The sequence below is a fragment of the Rhinolophus ferrumequinum genome, chromosome 24, assembly GCF_004115265.2.
Source record: "Rhinolophus ferrumequinum isolate MPI-CBG mRhiFer1 chromosome 24, mRhiFer1_v1.p, whole genome shotgun sequence".
NCBI lineage: Eukaryota > Metazoa > Chordata > Mammalia > Chiroptera > Rhinolophidae > Rhinolophus > Rhinolophus ferrumequinum.
In genome coordinates this window covers 19,693,827-19,720,099 of record NC_046307.1, presented here as the reverse complement: position 1 = coordinate 19,720,099, position 26,273 = coordinate 19,693,827, and the positions used below count along the sequence as shown (strand labels likewise).

The 26,273-nt window shown below is 46.1% G+C and overlaps 1 protein-coding gene across 6 annotated transcripts in view; it reads left to right on the top strand.

Annotated features, from left to right (window-relative positions):
- The window catches only part of PPP2R2B (protein phosphatase 2 regulatory subunit Bbeta), a 406,024-nt gene that overhangs the window by 356,488 nt on the left and 23,263 nt on the right, over positions 1 to 26,273 (top strand). For all 6 annotated transcript variants that reach the window (XM_033096836.1, XM_033096832.1, XM_033096833.1 and 3 more), the window contains one exon: positions 6,360 to 6,524. In XM_033096836.1, the coding sequence (XP_032952727.1) occupies positions 6,360 to 6,524 (165 nt within the window). The remainder of the gene's footprint in view (positions 1 to 6,359; positions 6,525 to 26,273) is intronic.

Genomic DNA, 26,273 nt, shown 5'->3' with positions numbered 1-26,273 from the left:
GGCTGTTTCAGCCCAGTGTCTTTCGCAGCTCGATACATACTTCAAAGCAGTAACTAGTATGGCACCATATGTCTCTTTGTCAGTCTCCTCAGACTGAGCCTAACAATTGGCAAACCCTCCGTGAATATTTGTGCATTGGCTTTTTTTATACCCTTAAGAGAGGAATGTCCCTTGGAGTCCTCTGGAGATTTCCAGGATCTTGTCATCAAGCAACCAGTCCATTCAGCTAACAAGATCTGGATGCTTTGTAATCATTGCTTAATATCCAAGATAAAATTCAGATTTTAGAAAGGAAAAAAAAATACCTTAAAGCAATTGATGTCCCCTACAAGGAAATCAAGTGTGATAGTCAAGGCCGAGATAAGATTATTTCCCACCTTCAGTGATGGCCGATTTTAGGTTCAATATGAAAAGCCTCAACCACTTTTGGACTTGGGTATCTTACCCAGGTAAACTTAGATTCCACTCTCCAGCATGGCCTGCAGAAAAGCCTCCTGCTTCTGTCTCCTATCCTTGGGTGGCTTAAGCAGGACAGGGCGGGGAGGGGAGGGGAGGGAAAAAAAAAAAGAAAAAGAAAACAGAACAAAAAACCTTGTGGGTATCAGCAAAAGTAGCAGTGATAAATATAGAAGCATATAAAAACAGTCTTCTTGAAAAGCCCATGAAACTAATGTATATAAGAACTGTCCTTGGGAAAATATATGCTTTCTTTGGAAGATGGGATTATTCAGTATGCCATAAAACCACTTAATAAATAACTTTTTCTCCATTATCTTTGGTAATCAAAATTCTCAAAGGCTGACAGAATAAATTATACCCACTCAAAGGCAAATAAATTGAAACCCAGAGAGATAAAATGACTTTCCCAAGTTCTCTGAGCAAAATAGATTTGAAATTAAAACTGAATCCCAATTTCCTGACTCCATTTTGTTATAATCACAATATCACAATATTATCTGTAGAGATGAGGCTTTTGGTCTCCAACTCTCTCATGGATGATTCTATGCCAAAAGAAACTAGTTGTTTTTAATGTTTATTATTTTCTTTAATAATATGTATTCATTGTAAAGATTAGAAAATGGCCTATAATCTTATCACCTAGTTTTGGAGTATATATAAGTGATTTACATCAAAATTTTAATTTAATGCTACCTAACTCAACTAGAAGGGCTCAGAAAAATGAATAAATAAGAAAATAAAAGAAAAGGGGAAAATTTAAGTCTTGATGTATCCAGGAAGCCTTCTCCTGTTCAATCTAGGACACACACACACACACACACTTGCTCTCAGTCCACACACATGCCTGTATACACTTTCTCTCTTCCCTGCTTTATTTTTCTGCTTAGCAGTTATTACTATCTAATATACTATATATGATATTTATTTGCCTTGTTCGGTGACAATGTCACATACTAGAATATAGGCTACATGTAGCAGGGTGGGGTTGGTCTGGTTTGGTAATGGCTGTGTCCCGTGTACCCAGAAGAATACTGGCAGATTCATTGTGAACATGTGTGCAATATGTGAAGGAATGAATGAATGAATGAACAAAACTAAGCTAGAGTTACTAAAGGGTAACTTACGTGCCTGCCTTAGACTCTAATTCCCCTATAAGATATAACTACATTTCTTTCCTGTCTGTCCCTCCCCTGCCTCTCTTTCACATATTCACTCATGTTTTTATGTGGGTATGGGCAGATTATATCAATTTTGTATCTAACTTTCCTCACCTAAAATTATACATAGATAGATAGATAGATAAATAGATAGATAGATATAGCAAATGTCTTTTTTCATCCTAAAATACTATAACCTCATTAACAAAAAATGTGGAAATAGTAACTGATAATTTATTATAAAAGAAAAAAATATGCATAGACCCACCCGAATAGAACTATCACTAACATTTGGTACCTTGCCGATTTGCTCATTATTTTCAAAATACAAGTTTTAAATGACCTTGTGATCATATGATAGGTAGAATTTTTCATACCATGATTTTAACAGCCCTGAAATGTCATTGCATGAACAATTTAATGAGATACATAAAATTTACATATAATTTCCCTATTTCAGTAGATACATACATAGATACATAGATGTGAGCCTTTTATAATGTTGCATTGCAACTGCAGACTTTTTCATAGAAAGCTTTTTCTAAATTTGGGATTAAGAAAATGACTTTTGCGTGGCCCCCATGCTCCCCCGTAGCACCCTGCCATAACCCTCTCCATTCCCTCACCCCACGGCTGATGTAATTTATCGCTCTGGCTTCTTATTTGTTTGAAGCCAGTCCCTGATGGGGTGACCTCCCAGTGTCTTCAATTATTATTTTAAATGATGCCTTAGGCTACTGCCTGGCACAGCGGTGCCCTCACCTTCCCGCCTTCTGCCTTCCAAGCATGGAGCTCAGCTGCCAAGCTGGCTGTGCCCCCTCCTGTCCTCCGAGCTACCTCTAGAGTCCTAGCAGAGAGACAGATTAACCCCTTTTGTCAGCAGAGGTAATTTGCCTGGGCTCAGCATTAATACGAAATGCCATAAGCAGTTGGGGTCAAGAAGAACAGATCTGTCAAGCCCCAGGGTTAATTTAATAGCAATCTGTTGGCTGTCTGCCTTGTATATTATCTGTGAATCCAGTGCTGTTTTGCTTTTGCCATTTAGTTCTTTTGGAACAATAGGGAAATAATTTGGATAGAGAGCTCTAAAGGATAGGGAAGAGAAAATTGACTGTCAAAATGCATCATTCCATTTTCAAGATAATACAGGGAGCTGTGCCTTGCTCATCTCCTTTCTCCTTCCTTCCCACCATGAAGGGCAAAACCATATGGACTAAACGCGTGTGACTCCCTTTTTAACAGTTAAGGCAAAAGGCCTGGGCTTCTAGATGATGCAGATGTGAAATATGCTCTCTCATCATTGCCGTAAGCCATTGAATTTTTGATAATTAGACTCCTCCCGAAAGTTTCTAGAACTCAGCAAATTCTCCATCAGCTAACAATTCAAGAAATCCCTTCTCATGTTTCTGTCCCAACTTCAAGTTCAAAAAAAAAAAATTATCACATCGTAGGACACAAAATCCTAGATCAGATGCTATGTCCCAGTTGTGGTTCTAAAATATGTGGTCCCCAAAGTGGATGGTGAATTAAGAGAGCACAGGCCCGAAGCAGAAGAGATGGAGCTCCCTCTATGATTAGCCAGGGGGAGTACCAAGAGAGCCAGAATTACCACACTCAGAAGGGCTGGCTCTGCGAAAGCCACTCCTCAGGGTGGAGAGTGGCGTGTGGTCAGGAACACGGGCTCTGGAGTTGAACAAACTTGGGTTCAAATCCCAGCTCTGCCCTCTACGGGTCATATGACCTTAAGTAATTTAACTCAATCACTATTTCCTCCGCTGGAAAATGGGCCAGTTAATACTGACCTCATAGGCTGAGATGAAGGTCAAATAAGACAGTACAACACACTTGATAAACATTAACTGCCAGTTATTATTCTCCTCGTCCTTACCATCATGGTTATTAAAAAGAGGAGTAGAGTCGGTTTATCCCCTAAGCCAGAGAGTCAGACCCAAACAAGTACTCTAGGCCAAAGAGCCATGTTTGAGGATGAGGGACGGTGGGCAGACACAGAGGTCCAGGGTGGATGGGAGGGAAGATGGCTCCGGAGGCAGCAGCCCTAAGCAGATTCAGTGGGCACCTCCTCATGGTGGTGTTCTTGATGGTGATAGATGTTGCAGGTTTCACAGATATGTTTCAACACTTCGTCTTCACACATTCTGACTCTGGGACTTTATTTTTAGGTAAGAAAAAAATAACCGTAGATGTGGCACCTTTCCTCCCACACAGCAAAGCTCCCTTCCAGTTAATCTTGTTTGTAGAGCTATACTGGTAGAGGTTGAGACAGCTGACACCAGATTTTCTTTCCCTATTTTGGGAAAAGAGAAACTTGCTCACTGGCACAGCAGGGTATGGAGGCTCTTTCTGGAGGGTGATGAAATCTGACAACAGCTGATCACTGACCTCTGCTGACTCCACCCTGTGTCATGTCCACAAGCCCAGGGCATGGGTCCGGGGCTGACAAGAACATCCCAACTGCAGCCTGGGGCCTCCTTCTGGGGGACCCAGGCTCTCGCTCCCCAGCGTGTGGTGCTAACTGCAATATTTATAACTCTGGCAGCAGTTGAGTTGAAAGGTAGTATTTTGTGAATCCAGGGGACCCACATGCTCTGGAGACCTAAGTAATATTTGCATCTGGGTTTCGTGGGGGAAACTATAGTAAAATGTAATGTTAGTTCAGTCTCAGGCTAATTTTAGAAAGAACCCAACAGGATTTAGAAGAGATCATTCAAGGGGAAAGCGACACAGCCAAATACAAAGGCTTCATTACAACAAATTCCATGCTGGGATAGTTGTAGCAAGAGCATAGGTGATGTTTTGTAATAGATGACACTTTGGTAGTGTTGGTGTCACTAAAAATACCAGTGCATTTACTCGTGTCTCATCTAAACTCTAAGGAGGGGGACTGTTCTACTGACTTCAGGAGAAGTAGAGAAGACTTTCACCCATCCCAGTCTAATAGGATTGTCTCTGTGAAGTTCCTGCTTGTTGATTCAATGCAGTGTTTTCCAAAACGGGGTACATAAACTCCTGGCACACCCATAAACGATTTTATTTTCATTGTTATGCATTTATTTTCATATATATTATTAAAATGTAGCTAGCTCATTTCACCCATGATTTTATGAATATTGGGTTACTGCTAAGTATAGAAAAAGGGAGTCGATTTAAGTTGATCTGAAGAAAAAAAATGTGACATAAAAAATACTGTCGGATGATTGATATACAGGTGGGGCAAAAATCACACAGGTGGCTGAAAAGTGGTGAAGTCTAAGAAAAGTGCGTCAGTTTGGTCAACTTTCCGACGTAACGGCATGCATGTCACAAGGCCTGTTCCTTTGCCGGAAGTTGCTGTGTCCTCAGACAGCATCTCTGCCCCAGCCAGGTGCCTTCCAACCTGCATCCAGGTCCTCTGAGCTCTTGGTCGGGGTATGAAGGGATCAGCCCAAACCCATGCCCTCATACGTACCAGACACTCAACTGAAGGTGTTTGTTTCCATAAAGTCACCTCCATAAATGAAAGACCAAATGTTTCATTTCAGTGTACAAGGATATGGTCTTTAAAAATAGAGGTATAATAATTCTTGATCAGAAAGGAAAATACTGAGAAAAATAAAAACAGGTGATAAAACTAAGGGTATATTCCATAGGAGGCTGAAACTGTCTCGGCATACACCGGATGTTCTTTCCGATACTTCCATACATGCTCTAAAGCAGGGGTGTCCACACTGCGGCCCGCGGGCCAACTGCGGCCCGCGATCCGTTGTTAATTGGCCCGCAGCAAATTCCAAAAATATATTTAGTTTACTTAAATAAACCAGGTGAGGCAATACGTACTTCACCTCGAGTGAGTGGCCCGGCTGTGTGTGTATTTTACCAAATATGGCCCTTGGTGAAAAACGTTGAAAACAGTTTGGACACTCCTGCTGCTCTAAAGCAAATCACAACTTCTGGAGACGAGCTCCTGCTTATCTTCAGTAGGAGAAGTTTTGCATAATGCCTACAGAGCACAAATTTTGGGCCTGGGATAAAATCCTAGTGCTGCCATGCGTTAGCCTTATGACTTGGGGCAAGTTACTTTACTTATTCTGAGCCTCTGTTTGCACCACTGAAAAATGGGAATAAGTTCTGATTGTAGAGCTATTATAAGGATTAAGTGAGATAAAGTACCTGATGTGCCCTGCACAGTTATTGACCTATATAGTCAGGGCTCAGCCGATGGTAACAGCTGTCATCATCGTCATCGTCATCGTCGTATTATTATTATTATTATTATTATTATTATTATTATTATTGAAGATCTCAGGAATTTCTTGCAAGAGGATTTACAGTCTATTGAAGGTATCATTTATCAGCCCAAAAGTCTGGGTAAAGATTCAAAGAAATTGAATTATTTCGTTGGAATGGGACTAGTTTGTTGACCACTGTGGTAAAATGAGAAACGGAAGTCTTTGCAACTTGGCACGTTTTAGCACACTTGCGTGAGCAGGTCACTTTGGTGGTGAATGGGACAGCTACATGTTATGGAGGCTGCAATACTGAAAAGAGGCCGGGGAGACCCAATTTCCAAGGCTTCCTCTGATCCCTCCTCTGCCTGGGACCAATAATAAGTACCTGTTCGCTCACAGAGTTATTACAAGGGTCCTCCAGGTGTGGTAAATGCTAACACGTAATACTACAATGAGGCGGTGCCATTGCTAATCACCCGCAAGTTTCTGCCCCCATTCCTTGACTCGTCTGTGTCAGATATCGTCGACATTAAGCCAGCCAACATGGAGGAGCTCACGGAGGTGATCACAGCAGCCGAGTTCCACCCCCATCACTGCAACACCTTCGTGTACAGCAGCAGCAAAGGGACCATCCGGCTGTGTGACATGAGGGCGTCAGCCCTGTGCGACAGGCACACCAAATGTGAGTAGCAAGCAGCCCAGAGCGGAGGTGGGTGGATGGGCCACTGGCCCCCGACGTGCGGGAGGAGAAGGGGAGAGCCTGGAGGGTTTTCGTCTCCTTTCACACATTAGACACAGTGGGAGTAAAGAAACTACAAGTGTTGGCGTGACTCGGGAGTCAGCTCCACGTTGGGCATTTCAATAAAGATGAAACCTCACATTCAATTCCACAAACATTTGCTTCGGGCTGTGGAATCCAGAGATGAATAAGACATGAGCCCTGTCACATAACATTGTGACATGATCTGAATTATGTTTTAAGATCACTCTTGTGGAAGTGGGGAGAAGGAACCAGAGGAGTAAAAGGGAAGACCAGTTAGGGGATTGTTGTGCTATCCAGGCAGGAGGTGAGTGTGGCCTGCAAGGGCAGTAGTGTGGAGATGGCAGGAGTGGGTGGGTTCTGGATAGATCTTGGCAGTGGAGCTTACAGGACCTGCTGGACTGTGCAGGAGGCTGAGAATATATAAGGAATCAAGAATGGCAGCTGGAGACGGTGACTAACGTAATATAATGTCATGTCAATTACGTGTATATCTCAATTACAAAAAAAGAATAGTAGCTGGGGAAGGGGTTAGTGGCTTCTGGGAGAGGTTGCGGCTTTGGGAACTAGCACTCTAGAAGTCCCAGTGGTTCTGGGGGGCACCAAGGAAAAGCTTCAGAGAGAAGAGTGGGGGTAAAGGTCAGCCAGACTCACAGACCCTTGGGTCAAACTGGAGTTTGCAGAACGTGGATGGAGCAGAGCAGCTCCAAACGAGTGGAGGCTGAGAGCTTGGAGGCCAGAGGCTAAGACCGATGTCAGTGGGTGAAGCAAGTGTCCGTTGGCACTAACGGAGAGTGCTGTGGTAGATAGGCTGGGCCTGGAGCCAGCAGAAAGGCTTTCTAGAGTAAGAACTGCTTCCCCAGGGTAAAGGTACCTGGAAGCCAGTGGTCATCCACGTCCAGTGTCGGGCTCCATCATGTGCAGCTGGCAAGCTGTTCAGGAGCGACCAGAGCTGTGTTTGCCCAGCCAGCGCCTTCTGTGAAGTCCTGTTTGGCCACCGCAGTTGGCAGTGGACCGCCAGAAATGAAGACCTTGTCTCTCACAGACCCAGTTTTCAGTTTCAGTTCCTATGTGACAGGAGTGATAGGATGACTGTGTGTCAGTGTATGGCTAGGAGAGGGGTGCATATCTGGGTCACTTGAATCATTTTTGGTTGCTTATTTGCTGTGAGGTGTATCGCATGGTGCAGCTGGTATGCACAGTGTAGTGCTATGTAGATTGTGTGGACTTTAGAGTCCCACAGACCCAGGGCAAAGCCAGGCTTCACTCCTCATTAGCTGTCTGACTTTGCCCAACTTTCCTTAACCTTTCTGAGCCTCAGTTTTCTAATATCTAAAATGGGTAAAATAACGTTAAACCTCACGGGTTTGTCATGGGACCTCAATGTGATAACTATTCATTGTTAATGAGATGTTTTACTTTTTTTATACTAAGTCTTCAAAACGTGATGTGTATTTTATACTTACCGCAGATTTCAGTTCAGATCATGTGCAATCCAAGTACTCAATAGCTAATAGCCCCCATATTAGACAGTGCAGATTTAAGACATTTCTATCATTGCAGAAAGTTCTGTTGGAGAGCATGGGTCTAGACCATCAGTTCTGTGAGGGCATGGACTTAATTTGTTTTGTTCACAGCTGTTTCCCCAGCACCTAAAATAGTGCCTAGTCCATGATAGATGCCTAATAAATATTTGCTGATGTGTATGCTGGTATTGATCTTTGAACAGTACTTCCTTATAAGCCAACAAGTGTCCAAGGCAGAATGATCAGCATGTGCAAAGGCACGGGGGCACAAAAGGTCATAATGTTTTTTGGAGCTGCAAGGTGACTGATACGACTGGGATGTGGAGAATGACTTGGAGAAGGAGAAGAGTTGAAGCTCAAGAGGAATGCAGGAGCCTGCTCATAATGGCCATAAAAAAGGACTTCAATTTTTCTCTCAAAGTCAGTGAACAGCCACTAAAGTTACTAAGGAAATACTATGATCAGAATTAGGTTTTAGAGAAGTTGCTTAGACTGAAGGCAGAAGGATGGAGGTTGGGTTCAGACTGGGAGAATAAAGAGACGGGAAAACAAGTTAGGAAGATACTATGGTGTACACAGGACTTCCTAACAGCAGCTCTATTGAATTTGGGGCACGCAGTGCTTTGGGGGAGGAGGCTGTCCTTGGAGGATGTTTAGCAGCACCCCTGGCCTCTGTCCCCCAGATGTGAGTAGCAAAAGCAAGTGTGACAACCAAAAAAATGTCTCCACACTTTGTGAAATATCCCCTGGGGGGAAAATGGCTCCCAGCTGAGAACCATAGATCTAGACTCCAATTCGTTGTCAGTCCTTCAGCATGATTTTCTTGTATCTGTGATATGTCTATTACTCCTAAGAACTGTGAGGGGTGTAGAAAAAGTAAAACCCATATGCAGGACTTTAAAATTCGGCTGATGACCTAAGATGCCCCCAGGAAACATTTCAGGAACAATGTACCGGGTAGTGGGTATATCAATACCTGTATGAGTGGTGTCGACAATTAAGGATTGGGATGTTTAGAGGAGGGCGGGGCTCCTGGGACAGACCTCACAGGGAAGACAGAGGCTGAGTGGTGTTGGAGCACAAGTCAGATTTGACGAAGTGGGAAACAGAGAGAGAGAGAAGGGTGTGTCTCTCTCCATTCAGTGCGCACAGAATGGACTAAAGTTAGGAAGTGATGTGCTTGGAACCTTTGAAGAGCCTTAGTAAGAACTGTCTGGCTTCAGTGAAAGGAGATTATTGAGGAAATGAGGTCAGATAGGGATGATGGTTCATATCCGGTTGGTCCTTGAAGATCAAAGTCAAAAGTTTACGCCTTCATGTATTCATCCATTCATTTCTTTCTTCATTCGTTCATGCATGGAGTACCTATTCTATACCCAGAGTCTGGCTCCGATAGTAGCCAGTCCTTAAACTTTTCCACCACATACAGCACTCCCAAGGCCGGACGTGAGTCTTCCTGCCATGAAGGGAGGCTACCCAGGGCAGTCCAACCTCTCTGAGGTGCCCTGGGTGGCGGGCCTGTCAGCATAGGCAAAACAGTATGCGCCGGGCAGAGGCCAGAGACCCTGGGGAGGTGCTGACCACAAAAGATTTTCTCTAAAGTCTTATATTTCCATCTTGAAATTTCACATGAATTTTGTATTTTATTCCCATAAAATGTCTACTTTACGTTTACTTTAAAAATTACATTTCTACCCATCCCAAAATCGATGTACCCCAAAGATGCAGCATTTATCCTCTGTCTTCATGTACCATCTCATGTACCCCATATCCTCCTTCTCCCTGACCTCCAAGGATACATCCATGTGCCCCAGTTTCTAATATATGGAGGGCAATTTGAGATCATTTAGCTGGAGGACAGTTATATAATCCCTGTTTTATGGAAGAGTAACACAACGGTCATGGGAAGAAACAGGAGAATGAAAAGGTTTTGCTTTAAACTTGTACAATGGAAATTTATAACCTAGATCAGTATGGGAGCTATGGAAATCGAAAGGAAGATAAAGGAAAAAGAACATGTTCTTTTAAGGCAACTCTGGGTGATGTGAGTGGCATTGGAGATTGGCATCCATCACACATGGCTATTAGTTGCTCAGTATCCTTCCTTCCCCCCTGGAATATAAACCCTCTAAAGATAAGAACTGAATCTATTTTGCTCACATTGTATTACCAAGGTCTGATACATAAGTAGGTGCTCAGTAAGCATTTATTCGATAAGTGAGTTTGTGCCTGAGGGTTGATGTAATGGCATGTGGAACGGGGACTAATAAGAAGCCATACTGGAGGGGCGTGAAGGCCCGGTGTTCAGATTGGAACATGCTGTGTGTGCGGTGACATGAGCTGTCTAAGGAGGCAGGGCCTCTCTGTTGTGTGAAAGGCAGAACCAGCTTGAAGGGCCACCCACCCAAAGTGGATGCCAGAGATGGCATGAGAAGCCCTGTGTGCTAACAGCCAGAGTGACAGGCACCAGCCTGGGCTTTGGGGTCAGACAGACCCATGTGAGCTCGGGATACTGAGGGATAAGCTGAATGGGAGGCTTGATGAACCCTCAACTGAAGATGGAAAAAGGACAAGACCTTAGAAATTTCCAGAACTAAAATGGTTTAGAGTCAATGCTTTGGAATCAGAAATCTGACACTCAGTGCCTGTGTGACCTCAGACAAGTGATTTAATCCCTCTAAGCCCCAAGATCCTCCTTGGAAACTAGAAATAATGAAGACAGCCTAATAGGGCTGGTTGTTCATGAGAAGTCAGTGTCGTCATGTGGTGAGTGCCTAGCATTCTGCCGGGCGCACAGGACTCAGTAAATGGCAGCAGCAGTTATCACACTCGTTCCTCCCGAACTTCCCCAGTTCTAGGCCTGCAACTATAATGAGGTTCTTGAAACCCCACCCCTTTTTCCAGATATATGAAACCCAATTATTCATTTATTACTATTTGCTGAGCTCATACGCTATGTCAGGTACTGTACCAGACTCTGGGGCCACAACGGTGAGCAAAATCAGACTTGGTTTCCTCCCTCTTAGAGCTCACTGTATATCAGTGAGGCTTCTCCAGAGAAACAGAACCAATAGGAGATACACTGGGGGTGCCAAAGAAATATATACACATTTTAAGAGATGTTCTCTTTGCGCAAGCAATAGTTCGCCGTAATCAGAAGTGTCTGGACGCTGATAGGAACCACTTTGAGCACCTCTTGTCATTGCAGAAGTCAAACGTTACTCGTAGTCATCTTTTGTTATCGGTATATATTATTACAGTTAATACAATTATTTTCCTTTCTTAAAATGTGTGTACATTTTTTTGGCACCCTCTGTATCTCATCCACATATGCTCATACGTGTGTATATGACAGATGTACTATAAGTGTTTGGCTTATGTGATCGTGGAGGCCAGCAAGTCCCAAGATCTGCAGGAGGACTGCAGGAGACCCAGGAGTTCCGATGGGATCATTCCAGTCTGAGTCTGAAGGCCTGAGACCCAGGAAAACCAATGATGTAGTGCTCGTCCAAAGGCCAGCAGGCTCGTGATCCAGGAAGAGCCAGTGTATTCGTTTGAATGTGAAGGCAGGAAAAAAAAAAAATTGATGTCTCAACTCAAAGGAGTCAGCCAGAGGTATTCCCTCTTATTTGGGGAGGTTCAGTCTTTTTGTTCTATTCAGGCCTCCCACTGATTGGATGAGGCCCACCCACATGCAGTCTGTCAGTTTAAATGTTAAATTTATCCAGAAACACATAGGAACACCCAGAATATTAGTTTGGCCAAATATCTGGGCACGCCTCGGCCCAGTCAAGTTGATGCATAAAATTCACCATCACACTGTCTAAGGAGGAAAGAGGCATTCCTCAGAGAATCACAAACAGGACATTGCGCCTGTAATAAGCGGTATGAAAGAGAGGTGCTGCTGTGAGGGGATGTGGCAAGGACTTTACAACCCAAAGCAGTCAGTACTGACTGTGACCTAAAGACTGAAAAGTCACCTGGGGAGAGAACAGGAAAGAGTTATGGGGCCCACAGAAGCAGGAGGCCTGCCAAGCCACACACCCAGGGACCCCCCCAGAGGCTACTCCTGGCTCCAGCCTGGCTCCCACACAGCCCTAGAGTACCAAACCTTGGGGGACAGTCCCTAGGGAGACCCAGGAGTTTGCTAGCCGCCTGCAGGCCTCTGCTGCAGCCCTGCCTCCCCACGCCCTATCCCAACACCAGCAGTGCTCTGAATTGCCAGCCATCCGTCTCCTAATCTAATTAAGAAGTGAGTGAAATTCATTTTTCTGACTCGTCCAAAGTGCCGACCTTCTTCGGCATACATCTCCCTTTGTACAGCTGCTGCAGCAGCGGCCCCCAGCTCCTGCCAGCCGGGAAAACTAGTTCAATCTGACCTCTCGCCTGACATTTCATATTGATTTTCTCCATCCTCCTCAAACACCAGCCTTCAGTCGACCATGGTTCAGCCGAGGTGTGCGGAAAGGAATTGAGACCGTTCATCAGAGTTCAGAATGCAAAGCAACATTGGCTCTCGGAGATGAGCTCTGAGGAGGGTATTTAATAACCGTCGGCATTTAATCAAAACGCCGAGGAGATCCATGTTATCAGAGCTGCATATATTAATTTCCATATGTCCCTCACTCTGCATACTCAGTAGGGGGTGGAAGGGATGATGCTGTCCCTCATCTCTCTCTTTTTTTTTATTTTTCCATTGCTTCTGGCAGTGGTGTCGGGGTTGGGTTTTCGACCTGAGATTCTTATGCCTGAAACAATAGGGTGCTAACAGCAGCCACTACTGGCTGGTCTGGATCATGCCTTTCCCTTTCAGTGTATGAGTAGTGAGAGTTGAGTGAAGACACTGGCCAGATGTGATGAATGGCAACTAGGAAATGAAAGAGAAATTACATCTGAACTCCCTTCCGGTGCCCTGCATGAACCTGGTACCTACCCCTCTCAACCTCAGCTCCGCACGGTCTGGCCACACGGGCCTCTTTCCTTCACCTCCAACACACCCAGCCCTTTCCCGATCCCGGGCCTTTGCACAGGCTTTTCCTCTGCCTTGAATGCTCTCCCACCATGCCCCCACTTCTCTGGACTGTTCTTATTTTTTAGGTCTCTCGGAAAATGTCACCTCCTCAGGGAGGACTTTTCTGTTTGCGCCTTCTGCACCCTGTTTTTATCACCCTATTTTATAGCACTCACCTCTAGATGTTTGCTTTTCTTCCTCTGTCTCCCTGACTAGAATGTAATCTCCATGACGGCAGGGACCTTATTTCTCTTACCAGCCACTGAATGACCAACACTTAGCGTAGTACCCAGCACGGAGTAGGGATTTCATTGATCATTGCTGGTAAAAAGGCAGGCGGAGGGGAAATGACAGATAAAAGACAGTGTATTCGTTTACTAGAGTAGCGATAACAAACTCTCACAGACTGGGAGGCGTAAGCAGCAAAACCTTACAGTCTCACAGTTCTGGAGGCTAGAAGTCTAAGAACAAGGCAGCAGCAGGGTTGGTTTCTTCTGAGGGCGGCGAAGACAAGACTGTTTCAGGCGTCTCCCCTGTCTTGCTGATGCCCGTCTTCTCCCTGTGTCTTCACATCATCTTCCTCTGCACACAAAACTCCCCTTCTTGTAAGGGCACCAGTCAGACTGGAGTAGGGCCCACCCATTTCCATGTAACTACCCCATCTCCCAATATGGTGACATTCTGAGATATTGGGGGTTAGGACTTCATCGTGTGAATTTGGGAGAACACAGTTTAGCCCCTAACAGAAGACATAAAAATAATCGAGAGCACAGGCCCTGAGGGTGACAGTTCCGGGTGTGGATCCCAAGCTGTCCTGTGCAGGCAGCCTGGGCAAGGTGCCATGCTGATCCTTTCCTCTGGGTGGCAGGGGTGAAAAGTGATCCTGAGCGCAGGGCTCCCAGCACAGCCCCGACCCATCGAGAGTACAGTTCTGTTGGCTGTCACCGAGGGCAGTGGGGAACCAAAAGACTGAGGCGATAAAAATCTGTCCACTGAGTCTCTGCCACCCCCCATGCCTGTCTGTGTGTTTTGTGGTGATGATGCTCGGATACTTTCCTATGGTGTGAAAATGTCATTTTCCTCTGAACCGTGAGGATGTTAATTGGCGTTAGAGGTGATAAGGTGCTGAGGAGCCTGTTTGCTACTCAAAAGCCACTCTTGAGGGGAGAGCATCCCGAATAAGTAGAGTTTGTTTTAACTGCATAAAAGCAACAGGTGAGATGCTCAGGAGAACGGGAACAGGGAGAGGGGTGCCGGGAAGGGCCCTAGAGATTTAACTCGCCAACGGCTTATGGACAGCATTAAACACAGAGCAAGTGGGGAAGTAAGTGCTTCTAATAAATATTAAAGCAGGCCGCAGAGGCACAAACCCACCGTGAATGCAGCAATGTGAAGGTGAGGGTGGGTAGACAGACTGGCAGGTCTGTGCTAACGGGATGGTGTCAGGGCATGAAATGGGGGAGCTTTCCTACTTTCCAGATTCCCTCCCAGGTTGTAGTTTTACTTCTATAATTGGGAGAGAGCTGGTGGGGAGCCCCGCCGGGTGCCTTCGCTCCAGGGTGGACGTATGTCATTCCCTGCACACGCACACATCCTCGACAATACCTATCTTCAGTCCTTGGATGGGCAAGGCAGTGTGGAGCCCAACCTGACATTCTCCGTCTTAGTCCATTCAGGCTGCTATAATCAAATACCACAGACTGAGCAGCTTAAACCACAGACATTTATTTCTCCCAGTTCTGGAGGCTGGGAAAGCCGAGATCAAGGCGCCGGCACATTCTGTCTAGTGAAGCCCCACTTCCTGGTTCCTAGACAGCTATCTCCTTGCTGTGCCCTCACTTGGCAGAAGAGGCGAGGGAGCTCGTTGGGGTCTCTTTTCTATGGGCACTAATCCCATCCATGAGGGCTCCACCCAAGTGACTTAATGTCCTCCCAAAGACCCCACCTCCATACCATCATATTGGGGGTTAAGTTTCAACATATGAATTGGGAAGGCGGTGTTACACAGACATTCAATGTATAGCATTCCTTGTAAGCACGGCCCAGAACATTTTTGCTTCATTTCTTCCCTCTGTCAAACTAACACGCCGGTGAGTGAAGTCAGACAGGACCAAGCTCGCAGAGGGAAATCAAGTAGGTAGTGTCCACTCTCAGTCCATGTCCATGGCCTAACTGGGTGATGTTGAATCGGTTACTTAACCTTTCTGTGCCTCAATTTACTCACCTATAAAATATGATCTTACCTTCTAGGGTGCTTGTGAGGATGAAAGGCAGTCACACTGTGAAGCCTTAGAACAGGGTCTCGCCCATAGTATGTGTTCCACGTTAGTTACGGTTGGGAGGGTGATGCTATCTTGCTTCCCTTCCACTCGTGTCTTTTAAAAGCAGGAACGGGAGAAGCAGCATTGATTGTAGATGTACTGTCAACAGCCACAGTCACAGCTAATGTCTGTGACATGTCACTCTATCCAGAAAGGAAGCCAAAGTGTGAGCTAATTCAATCCTGACAACCCTATGAGGTACATACTGTTATTAGTCACTTTTTACAGATGAGGAAACTAGCTAACAGGGGAATATGATAATCTTATGGCCACCAAAGAAAAAGTGACAGAGCTGGGGTTTGATCCAGGCCTGCATCTCTTAACCAGGACACCAAAAATCACTTGTTTAACTAAGATTTATTAAACACATATTCTCACCTGATATCAGGGAGCTTACGTTCTAGCGGGGAAGGAGGACAGAAAGCATACACAAATGTACAAATGAGCGAGATAATTTCAGACAGAGATGAAAGCAGGAAGAAGATTAACCAGGGTTCAGGGTAGTGGGGTGCAGCTATTTCCATACGGAGGTGAGAGAAAGTTTTGAATTGAGACCTGAGTGGTCAAAAGGAGCCAAACAGGGAGAAAACATCTCATATGAAGGCCCTAGCCCAGGAACAACCTTGTGTGTTCAAAGAATAGGAAAAAGACCAGCAGGTGGAGACCAGTGGGCTGGGAAACAGTGTAGAGGGTGAGGCTGAGAAGGTAGGCTGGGCCCCGATATGTAGGGCCACGTAGACCAGGGCAGAGCGCCTGGATTTCATGCTAAGTGAGATGGAAGCCAGTAGGTGGTTCTTAGCAGGGATGTGAATACTCTGTTTATGGTCTTCAAAGAGTTCTCAAAAAACAAAGAAGAGGAAAAAGAAAAGAAAAAAGGAGGTGGCAAGCCTGGAAGCAGAAAGACCCATTAGGAAGCTCTTGCCATGGTCTGGAGTAGAAATGAAAACAGCTCTGACTAGTCTGGCCAGGGCTAGTCGGCACCACCCTGCAGTGCACTTAAATCTGTCTGCCCGTCGTAGGCCTGGTGTGTAGGTAATCTGACTTTTTTGTGCAGTGGAGGAAAGGTATAAGCCCTTTAGGTCTTAAAGTCTGAGATGTTTTAGAAAATAGTGTGGTCATTGGAAAAACAGCCTGCGTTCGGATGAGAATGGGGTCAAGTTTTGATGCCCAACCTAACAATCCAAATCAGAAGTTCCGTTTTCCTCCAACGGTGTGTATACTGGAGGGGCGTGGATATTATTTTTGAGCCCTTCTGTGTCTCATTTTAGTCTTACAACAACCCACGAAGATTAGTGTCAGTAACTAATTTACAGATGAGGCACAAAGAGGTAAAGAAATTTGGCCCCAGATCACAGGGCAGGAGCCAAGATTTGAACCCAGGTCTGTCTGCTTCCAAGAGAAGAATTCATTCTTCTCATTCTTCTGTGGGTCTTTAGCAACAGAAGAGAGAACATGATCTTTTTCTGACATCCCACAGGACAATTTCATGGGGCTCCATTTTATATAATCCCCATCAGGTGGATGCCCCAGAACCAACTGTCCTTGGACAGACATGAAAGCCACTGTCTCATTCTTCACCCTCATCTACAAACCACTAGAGCCCTTAATAAACCTGTGGCTCATTCACCCAGATCACTGATGGAGTTGGTCCAAAGACATCAGCTGAGATGGCAGCTGCAGTGACTCTTAAAACCTCCGAGATTTGGCACAGCTTCCAACAGGGGTTCAGTCTTGATTGGGGGCCTAATTAATAGTGTTTATTTCAGGGGAGCTCGGTTAGGTTAAAAAGACAAGGCCCTTTATGCAAATGCTTTTGGCTGATGACAGGATTACAAACACACACAGATACCCACCCCGCTACACACACACCCTCCAGAGAAAAGCCAAAGAGACTTGCTATAAGGAGCAGAATTCACTGAATGCCCACCCCTCCAATCCAGTGTCTACCCCATTCAAGCTTAGCAGCAATTAACAGCAGAGCAGGCAAAGCCCAAGCCGCGAAGTCAAGACAGAATCCCATCGCCCTTCTTCCATCCTCATTTCCATTTTTGATTAATTTAACCAGTTCTGTCAATTACTGATCCTGGAAACTCCAGTTGAGAGCATTTTCCTAAGAACTGGAAAACTTATTAATTTTGGAGGTAAGTATCATTCATTAGCAGTGGACACCTTCCCAGGTCCCGCCCTTTCCCACACTAAGGGTCTTGGATGAGACGGCCGTGGAGGCTGAAACCAGCTCAGACACATGGCTGCAGCCCCCCTGAGACACACAGAACATGAAAGGTTGGCCACGAGGTTGTAGGGGGCTCTGGCTGCTCTGGGCTTGGGATGTTTCAAGGCCAACTTGCCTTCCGTCATTATCCATGACAAGCCATCACTGGCCAAGCAGTCACAGGCACTGGGTGAACATCTTGAATTTGAGGTTCCAGAGAACCCCAGTCCAGGAAATACCTGGGAGGAGTTCCCCCAGGGAAGGGCATTGGCCTTCTCTAGGCTCTGGCCAGGGCAGAATAGGTCTTATGAAAGCCCACCCCTTCCTACCAGAGGCAACATCAGAACGTGCACCACTTGCTTTTTTCATTATTTTCCTATGGCTGCTGTAACAAATTACCACAAATTTAGTGACTAAAAACAACCTAAATTTATCATCCTTCAGTTCTACGGGTCAGAAGTCTGACCTGGGTCTCACTTGCTACAATCACAGTGTTGGCAGAGCTGTGCTCCTTCCGGAGGCTCTAGGGGAGAATCTGTTCCTTTGCCTCTCCAGCTTCTAGAGGCTGCCCACATTCCTTGGCTTAGGGCCCCTGTCTCCATCTGGAAGCCAGTGGGACAAGTCCTCACGTTGTGTCACTCTGACTCTTCCTCTTCTGCCTCCCTCTTCCATTTCTAAGGACCTTTGTGATCACATTGGGCCCACCCGGGTAATCCAGACTAGTCTCCTTATTCCAAGGTCAGCTGAGCAGCAACCTTCATTCCATCTACAATCTTAATTCCCTTTTGCCATGAAAGGTAATATACTCATGGGTTCTGAGAATTAGGACTCCACCACCCTTGAGGAGGCCGTCATTCTGCCCACCATACTCTTCATGTGTCACCAGAAGGACTCAGCCCTCTGTCAGAGCACCTGATAGTGTAGGTTGAAATGATCTGTTTCCATTTCTGTCTCTCCCACTAACCAGTTCTTCTTCCATTACGGCTGAAGCTCTTTAGTTTTCCCTTCTGCACGTAGCATAGCGAGGCTGATAAATAAATGCGTGTAGAGCAGCTATACTCATGCAATCTGATAAATTTGCACCCAGTTCATTCTCTTTGCGCAATGAAAAGGCTCGCATTGAAGAGTGATTGATTCCCATTCGCTAGTCCATTCGCTCATGTCTACCTTTGGGAATGCACTGGCCTTGGTAGGCAAAGTAAAGGGAAGAGGAGTCTGTGAAATCATGGTAGTCAACCCACTATTCGTTTATGTAACAAACGTTTATTGTTGCAACCGTGCCAGGCGCTGTTGCAGGCACTAGGAAAATGGCACCTCCTGCCCTCATGGCTCTCTATCCAAGTAGCTGGAGACAGACTACAAACACATGGTGAATAAGGTAATGTGAGATTTGGTGAAGAGTGTTTCCAGAGAAGGAGCAGCAGCAAATGCAGAGGCTCTGAATCTGGACTGCCCTTGGCAGGTCGAGGGACACAAGGAAGTTCCAACTTGGCTGCGATGGTGTCATGAGAAGGAGCTGCCAGGGGAAGTGGGAAGAGGGGGCTGGTAGCCCAGATCACCTGAGGACTTCACCCTCTCGGTCGTCACCTTGCATGACCCCAGGGCCTCATTTCCATTGTATTCTCCACAAAGGACTTGGGAGTTAGGCAGCATGGTAGTCCTATGGGCAAAGGTAAGGATTTTGGCTTTTATTGAACTTAGGAAGGGAAAATCTAGGACGGTTTTATGTAAAGGAGTAACAATTATACTTGTAGATATATCACTCCATGGCTATGTAAAGAGTGAAACATCAGAAGAAAGAGAGAATGCTGGAGAGGAGTTGGAAAGCCATCAAAATGGTCCAGGCAAGAGATGATAGTGGCTTAGACTAAGATTGGACCAATTTGGGCTACGTTTTAAGTATAAAGTTGACGGGACTTGTTTAAAAACATGATGTGGAAGGAAGACTCCAGGAAGACTCCCAGCTTTTTGGCCCGAGCACAGGCCTAGGTGAACGGCATTGAATGAGCTGGCAAAGACTAGGGCAGGGACAGTCTGGGGAGGAAACTCACAAATTCGGTGGACTTGAAGACTTTTCTTTTTTTTAAAGCATAAAATGATTTAGTTAATACCTTTGCTGTTCAGCACGGGACCATTTACAGAGCCTCTTCTCATCCATTCTCCTAATTGATCTTCACAAACCCTGTGTGTGCAGAATATTTCTTCCTTTCTGCAGCTTGAGGAAATCAAGGCCCAGAAAAGATAAGTCTAATACACTGACAAAGACCGTGAGTTTATCACAGGTTTATTTTTTCCCTTCATATAATGACTATAACCGCCTTCAGTGTGGCACTGGAGGATAGAGAAGGGGACGAGGACTCCCTCGCGTGTAATTGACACATGTTTAAGTATATTGGCTAATTCGAGCCTCCTGTGCGGTTCATATAATTCCACTTTGACAGCTCAGTAGGTGGCACCAATAACTGAGTTGTGAGATCTGCTGTCCACTCCAGCGGCTTCCAGCCCAATCAGTGCAGGTCCCTTTATCTGCTGAATTACTCAAAGCACCTGCTAGCCTCTCATCGTCATCAAGCACAGCCCAGACGCAGCAGAGGGCAGGAGAATGCACACCCCCTGTGAAGCTTATAATGATGCTTGCTTTTATCTTTTCTTATATCTTTAACCTGAACATAAGGATTGAAATAGGACAGGCATCCTTAATCCTGAGGCTGACTAGTTCATCCTGAAATTTTGGTGTCACTTAAAAATCCCTATAGTGGAGTGAAATTGTCATTGAAGAGTTCCTTATAAGAAAATGGTATCATCAAGCTGAGGAAAATGGTAAGATCAAAGAAAGCAAGAAATCGGTCGATACATGTGAACAAGGTGGTGTGCTAAACGCAATGGACAGACAGATTTGTAAGATGCCATTACTGCCTCTGTGTACTTATTATGGTGGGACAAGAGGATATGAAATGATGCAATGTTTCTGATATAAAGTTTATTTTAAATTCAATGTGAAATTTAGATTCCCAATATCAAAGAGAGAAAATGCTGACTAAATATGTTTGTTGAATATCATTGTTGGGAGTAGGACGTAGCTATCCAAGTAGCAGTCTCACACACGGTTTGTGTCTTTCCACAATGTCAGACTTTATTAGAATAAAGCCATGCATCTAGTCCTACTGACCCGGTTTACCATGGGCGTTCACCAAGGCTCTGGCCAGAGGATAGTCTCCAATTATCGAGGTAGAAAGGTTTCACGCTAGAGGGTCACACAGGTTTGCAAGCAGTAGGGATAGGGAAGAGTCTTAGGAAAGAAGAATGAGAGAGAGAGTCTGGTGTTCAGCAAGAGTCCCTACAGCACTGGGGTGCATAGGGTTGGGCGTCAGGCCAGGCCGGTGAGACTGCAGGAGACGAGGCTTCAAGTGCTCCGTCTGGGACGAGTGCAGGTGCAGCTGTCAGCTCATCAGTTGAGGCCTGAACGATGAGCCATCAGAGAGCTCTGATTTTATGCTCAAGACTGGGTGTAGTGCACCTTTTATCTGCAGTCTGATAAAGCCATCCAGATGGCCACACTCCCCCCTGCATCCGGAATTATCTGGTTTGGGCATTCACTGGGTACACCTTTCACATGATGCTCTGGCATAACTGTCACTTTGTGATTGGCATAGCTATCAGAAGTATTAGAGTCCATTTTGTGTTCATAATTAATGCTTTATACAATCGTATAGGCTGTTAGGGTGACCTGTGATGCCAAATGTCATCTTCAGTGTATCCTAGGCGTTCCACAAAGTTCTGATGGGTAGCACTTTTCAGTCCCTGTTTACTGAGAATCTCCTGTATTTATGTCATTGTAGGGCCACAGAACTACAAATCTGTACTAATACAACATGTGGTTGCTCACCCCTAGGGAGGTTATTAAGTAGAAGCGTTCCTGGGGCAGTGCCTGACATCTCAAGGGTGCTAAATCATACTGAATGAATGAGTGAATGAATGACATGAGACATGTTTATAAAAACTCTAACATCAGATAAAATGTGATACAAATTTTACAGTACGCTAGTCCTAAAGTGTGTAAGTGAACGAAAGCATTAGGATGTTAGCTTTTCCAAATTCCCAGGAAAATCATACAAGCTAAAACTCAGAATTCTCTCAATTTTAAACTTTTCTCCTAGAAGTTTCCCTGAAACATTAGTGGTCTATGTAACAGACTCTAATACAAAATAATACATTATTTAATACTGAGTTATATATAATAACCTATGTTAAGGATCATATCATAGTATTTTACGGTGTTCTGTACCATGACTTTTGTGTCCTGACCAGAACTTGAGAGCTCTGGAAGTTCAGAGAAGGAAGTGATGGTTTCTAACTCAGAAAGGATATAAGCGGGTGGTGAGAAGGAAAGAGGTGACCAGGGACAGGAAACAATGGAGCAGAGTCTGGGAAGAAGGAAAGGATGTTACCTTTTAGACAATGTCAAATCTTACTGAACAATTGTCAGCAACTTTGGAAAGCCGCCTCGTGTCTTTCAGGTATGAAGTTCCCAACTCCTTTGAGATCCAAGAGGTAAATCATAAAGGCCAGTCATAGGTACCATGTTTCCCCAAAAATAAGACCTAACCAGAAAATAAGCCCAAGCATGATTTTTCAGGAGGACATCTCCTAAACATAAGCCCTAATGCATCTTTTGGAGCAAAACTTAATATAAGACCCAGTCTTATGTTCAGGGAAACACTGTATTTGTGAGAGTCTTGTGGTTGGAAACTTGGCTTTAATGAGGGAGAGAGGACGTATACAATCAGTAGCGGTCAGTAGTCTCGGTTCTGGGGTCAGACAAACCCAGTGTGGGGAACTTGGCCTTAACTTCTTGCACCCAACCTCTCTAAGCTTCCGTGTCCCCCTCTGTAAAATGGGGACAATAATGGAGCCTGCATTATTGCATTGTGGTGAGGATTCAATGAGATGATGCGTGGCCTAAGTAAGCACACAGTATTTATGAGTATTTTATTCTTACCACAATCCATAAGCTCAGGCTTATAGATGAGGAAATGGAAGGTCAAAAAAACAAGTAATTTATACAAAGTCAGAGATACAAAGGTAGAGCCTGGATTCAAACGCAGGGCGAAAGCCCGTGGTTGAAGTTGTAGATACGATGCCCAGAAGCACATCCCATCCTGAGGGCACCTCTCCAGGCCTGAGCGGGAGGCAGCTGGGTTGGTCCTGAGGAGAGCAGAGAAGAGCAGCAGGCAGTACACTGGTGGAGCCTGGCTTTCCGGAAGTCAACACACTGTGGCCCCCATGCTCCCCGAGCAGCTACCGAGGCCACATCTAAAGTGCACTTCATGAGCAGCAGTGGAGATGGAGACATCTCTTACTCTCTAGTCAAATTCGAAAGAACAGGAGAACAGACTGTCCCTCCTTCCTCATGACCAAGTCATTAAGGAAAAGTGCTTGCTGAGAGACAAAGCCTTTATTTTCTCCAGTGACTGCAAAATGTGTCCTCTCTCTGCCATCTGAGCACAGAGGCTTCCAGGTCCCAGAGGCACATGGTGGGGAAGCAGGGCCATATGGTGATGGTGTGTCTCAGGCCAGTACGAGGGCCTAGCAGGTAATCAGGTGTCAGTAATTTGGTGACTTTCCTCCGCATTGGCCCTGGTGCGTGGTGTTAGGTCCATGAGGAGACATCTCTGCCCTGGTTAATTCTCTGTGATTGGTGAGAGCACACAGCTGACAAAGCCCAAATCAGAGGCTTAATCCTTGGGCCAGTTCCCTCCGTTTTACTGGGACCATATCCTCAGAGGTGCAGGGCTTCCTCTGTCTGTCAGCACCAAGTGGAAGGGGTCACCTTTCTCATCAAGGGACCTGAGAAGAAATGATACAGAATGGGGACAGTAGTGGCCGTAGAGCTGGAGCTGGGTCTGCACCCTGGCTCTGCTCTTCCTGGCCTGTGGCAGGGCACATAACTCTTAAAGGCTCATTTCTTCATCTGTTGAGCAAGCGCGTTGTGAGAGTGGAAAGGAATAGAATATCCCATACATAAAGAGTCTAGCACAGTGCCTGGCAGGTGGGAGGCTATCACTCACCCCCATCTACACCAACACGGTAGCTATTACTACCCCATGTATGCAACTTCCAGGAACACTCAAGGCACAGAGCTGACTGTCCGTGGGTGAGGAGCGATGTTTTCCTGTAGAAAGCCAGTGCTGGGAACACAGAAGCACAGCACCAGAGCCATGAGAACACAGCGAAGCAGTGACCAGTTCACGCCAGGGTCCCTCTCCAAGCAGTGCTCAGCCCATGTCAGTATGGACCCTCCTACTCAGCCGTGAACCCCTTACCTTGCTCTGCGAGGAGATTCCTGTCAGCAGGGTGCGGCTCCTCTCTCCCTTTTCGTGTTTATGCCTCTCACTGCTGTGATTATTATACAGCCTAGAAAACTGGGACATCTTGGGAGTGTGCAGCCTGGCCTCTGCGGTGCCATGACAACCAGCTTCCCAGCAATCATCCCTGATAACGGCCACACACTCATGGTCTCTTCCACCTGGGCAGAGGCTCCCCAGGGAGTCTGAGCGCTTCTCGGAGCAGCTGCACAAAGCTTCCTAGTGGGAACAGACTGAGACAGAGGGAGTGAGCGAGCAGGGAGACAAGTCTCGAACCTGTGATGTATGGAGTGGGCCCGGGGACCTGGGGACACTGGCCTTATGTTCCTGGAGCCTACTGGCTATAGGAACATGTAATTTCATAAAAGGAATCATAAAGCCCCAGGCACACCTTTTGCCGTTCACCCCCCTTACAGAGAGAGGAATATGATGGAGTAGTGAATGACCAAATATGAATGCTTGTAAAGCTGGACCTTGCTGCTACCAGATTTCTTCATTAGGCTCCTGTTGAGACACCCACTGCCAACTCATCATCTTGTCTGGACTGGAGCCGTCTCCCTTTACTGTTGCCTGCTGGAGAGAACGTGCTCACAGACCTCCTGCAATCAATATCTTTCCAGAATGACAGTTCTCAAAAAGGCACCAGCCTCACTTGGCTCCTACATGATTAGTCCTCACAAAGGAAGGACAAACCGGCCCCCAATTAATAAACTTGTCTGTGGATGTCAGCCCAAATTCAGCCTTTAGATTGACAGGGAAGCCCTCAGCCAAACACAGGTTCTCACTGCCCCTCTCTATAGATCACAGATGCCGGCAGAAGCTCCTTCATGAGAACGGTCTAACCCGAAAGCTAAACGGTCCTTCAGATACTGTCCTCGCTCAGGGAGCACATGGTGCTTCTCTCCAAGCCTCGGTTTCCTCAGCTGCGGAGTGGAGATCGCGCTGACCCTGTGCAGTGCCTGGCAGAGTGCTGCTTTTCTGTGGGACCCACTGCCTGCACTAGGATCACTCAGCTCCTCATCGATTCTGAATATATATATATATATTTGTTAAATAACAGAGAGAAATAGAGCAGGTGGCCAAATTACCCAGTCACAGGAGGAAAAGGGTGCAGGGGGCTGAGGTGGTCAAAGAAGGCTTCTGGGAAGAGAGCTGCATATTCGTATCTCCCCAAATTCATATTTTGAAAGCCTAACCCCGCAATGTGATGATATTCGGAGGTGAGGCCTTTGGGGGTGCTTAGGTCAGAGGGTCGAGTGCTCATGAATGGGGTTAGTGACCCTATAAAACAGACCCCAGTGAGCTCTCTCATCGTCTCCACCATGTGGATACAAGAAAATGGCCCTCTGCAGCCCAAACGAGGGTTCTCGCCAGAACCTGACCACGACCATGCTGGCCCCCTGCTCTCATTCTTCCATCCTCTGGAACTGTGAGAAACTTCTGTTGTTTATAAGCCACCCAGCCTATGGCATTCTGTCACAGCAGCCCGAACTAAGACAGAACGAGAATGAGCCTGGATCAAGTGCCAGCATGTGCTAACTACTACATAGACATCGGTCATTGTCACTGCAGTGCGAAAACCAGAGGTGACAAACTGCAGCCCACATGGCTCCCAGATAACTTACATTCGAGCACACACTAAAAGCAGTGTTAATCATTTGCTAACATTGAATCATCAGGGTTCCTCAGAAAAATTTACTTTACAAAGGAATCGGTCTGGCTGGGCTGGACCCACATTTCTACAGGGCAGCCGTCAGCGGGAGCTGAGTAGAAACAGCCCCCACTCTAGTTTGCCACAGTCCCTACCACCCCCTGCTGTGCACCCATGCATGCTTCATCCCTTTCACTGCCTGCCTAGCCCCTGCAAGCAGTTCTCTGACCCGGGTGCAAATGACGAGCAGGCCAGTCAGGCCACAGTGGTGTCTGAGCAGGAGAGAAGGGGGCAGGAACACTGCAGTGCTGACCTGGGGTCTGTTACCAAGGGCCCTGAATGCCCAGCCGAGGGGGTGGGACTGCTAGGGACTGGCGATGGCGCGTCCCTGACGGTGTCTGAGCAGGAATGTCGCATTGCTGTGGGAAGAGTTACGCAGCACACAGCAGGATGACATACAGCCTCATGTTCTCCTGCTAAATCCTCATGGTCGCTGAGCCATTTGGCTTGCTCTCTCTTTGCTGCTGCTGTGTTCTGCTTACTCTGGACTGTGTCCGCCTGCGGGAACAGCAGTGGCAGCAGGAG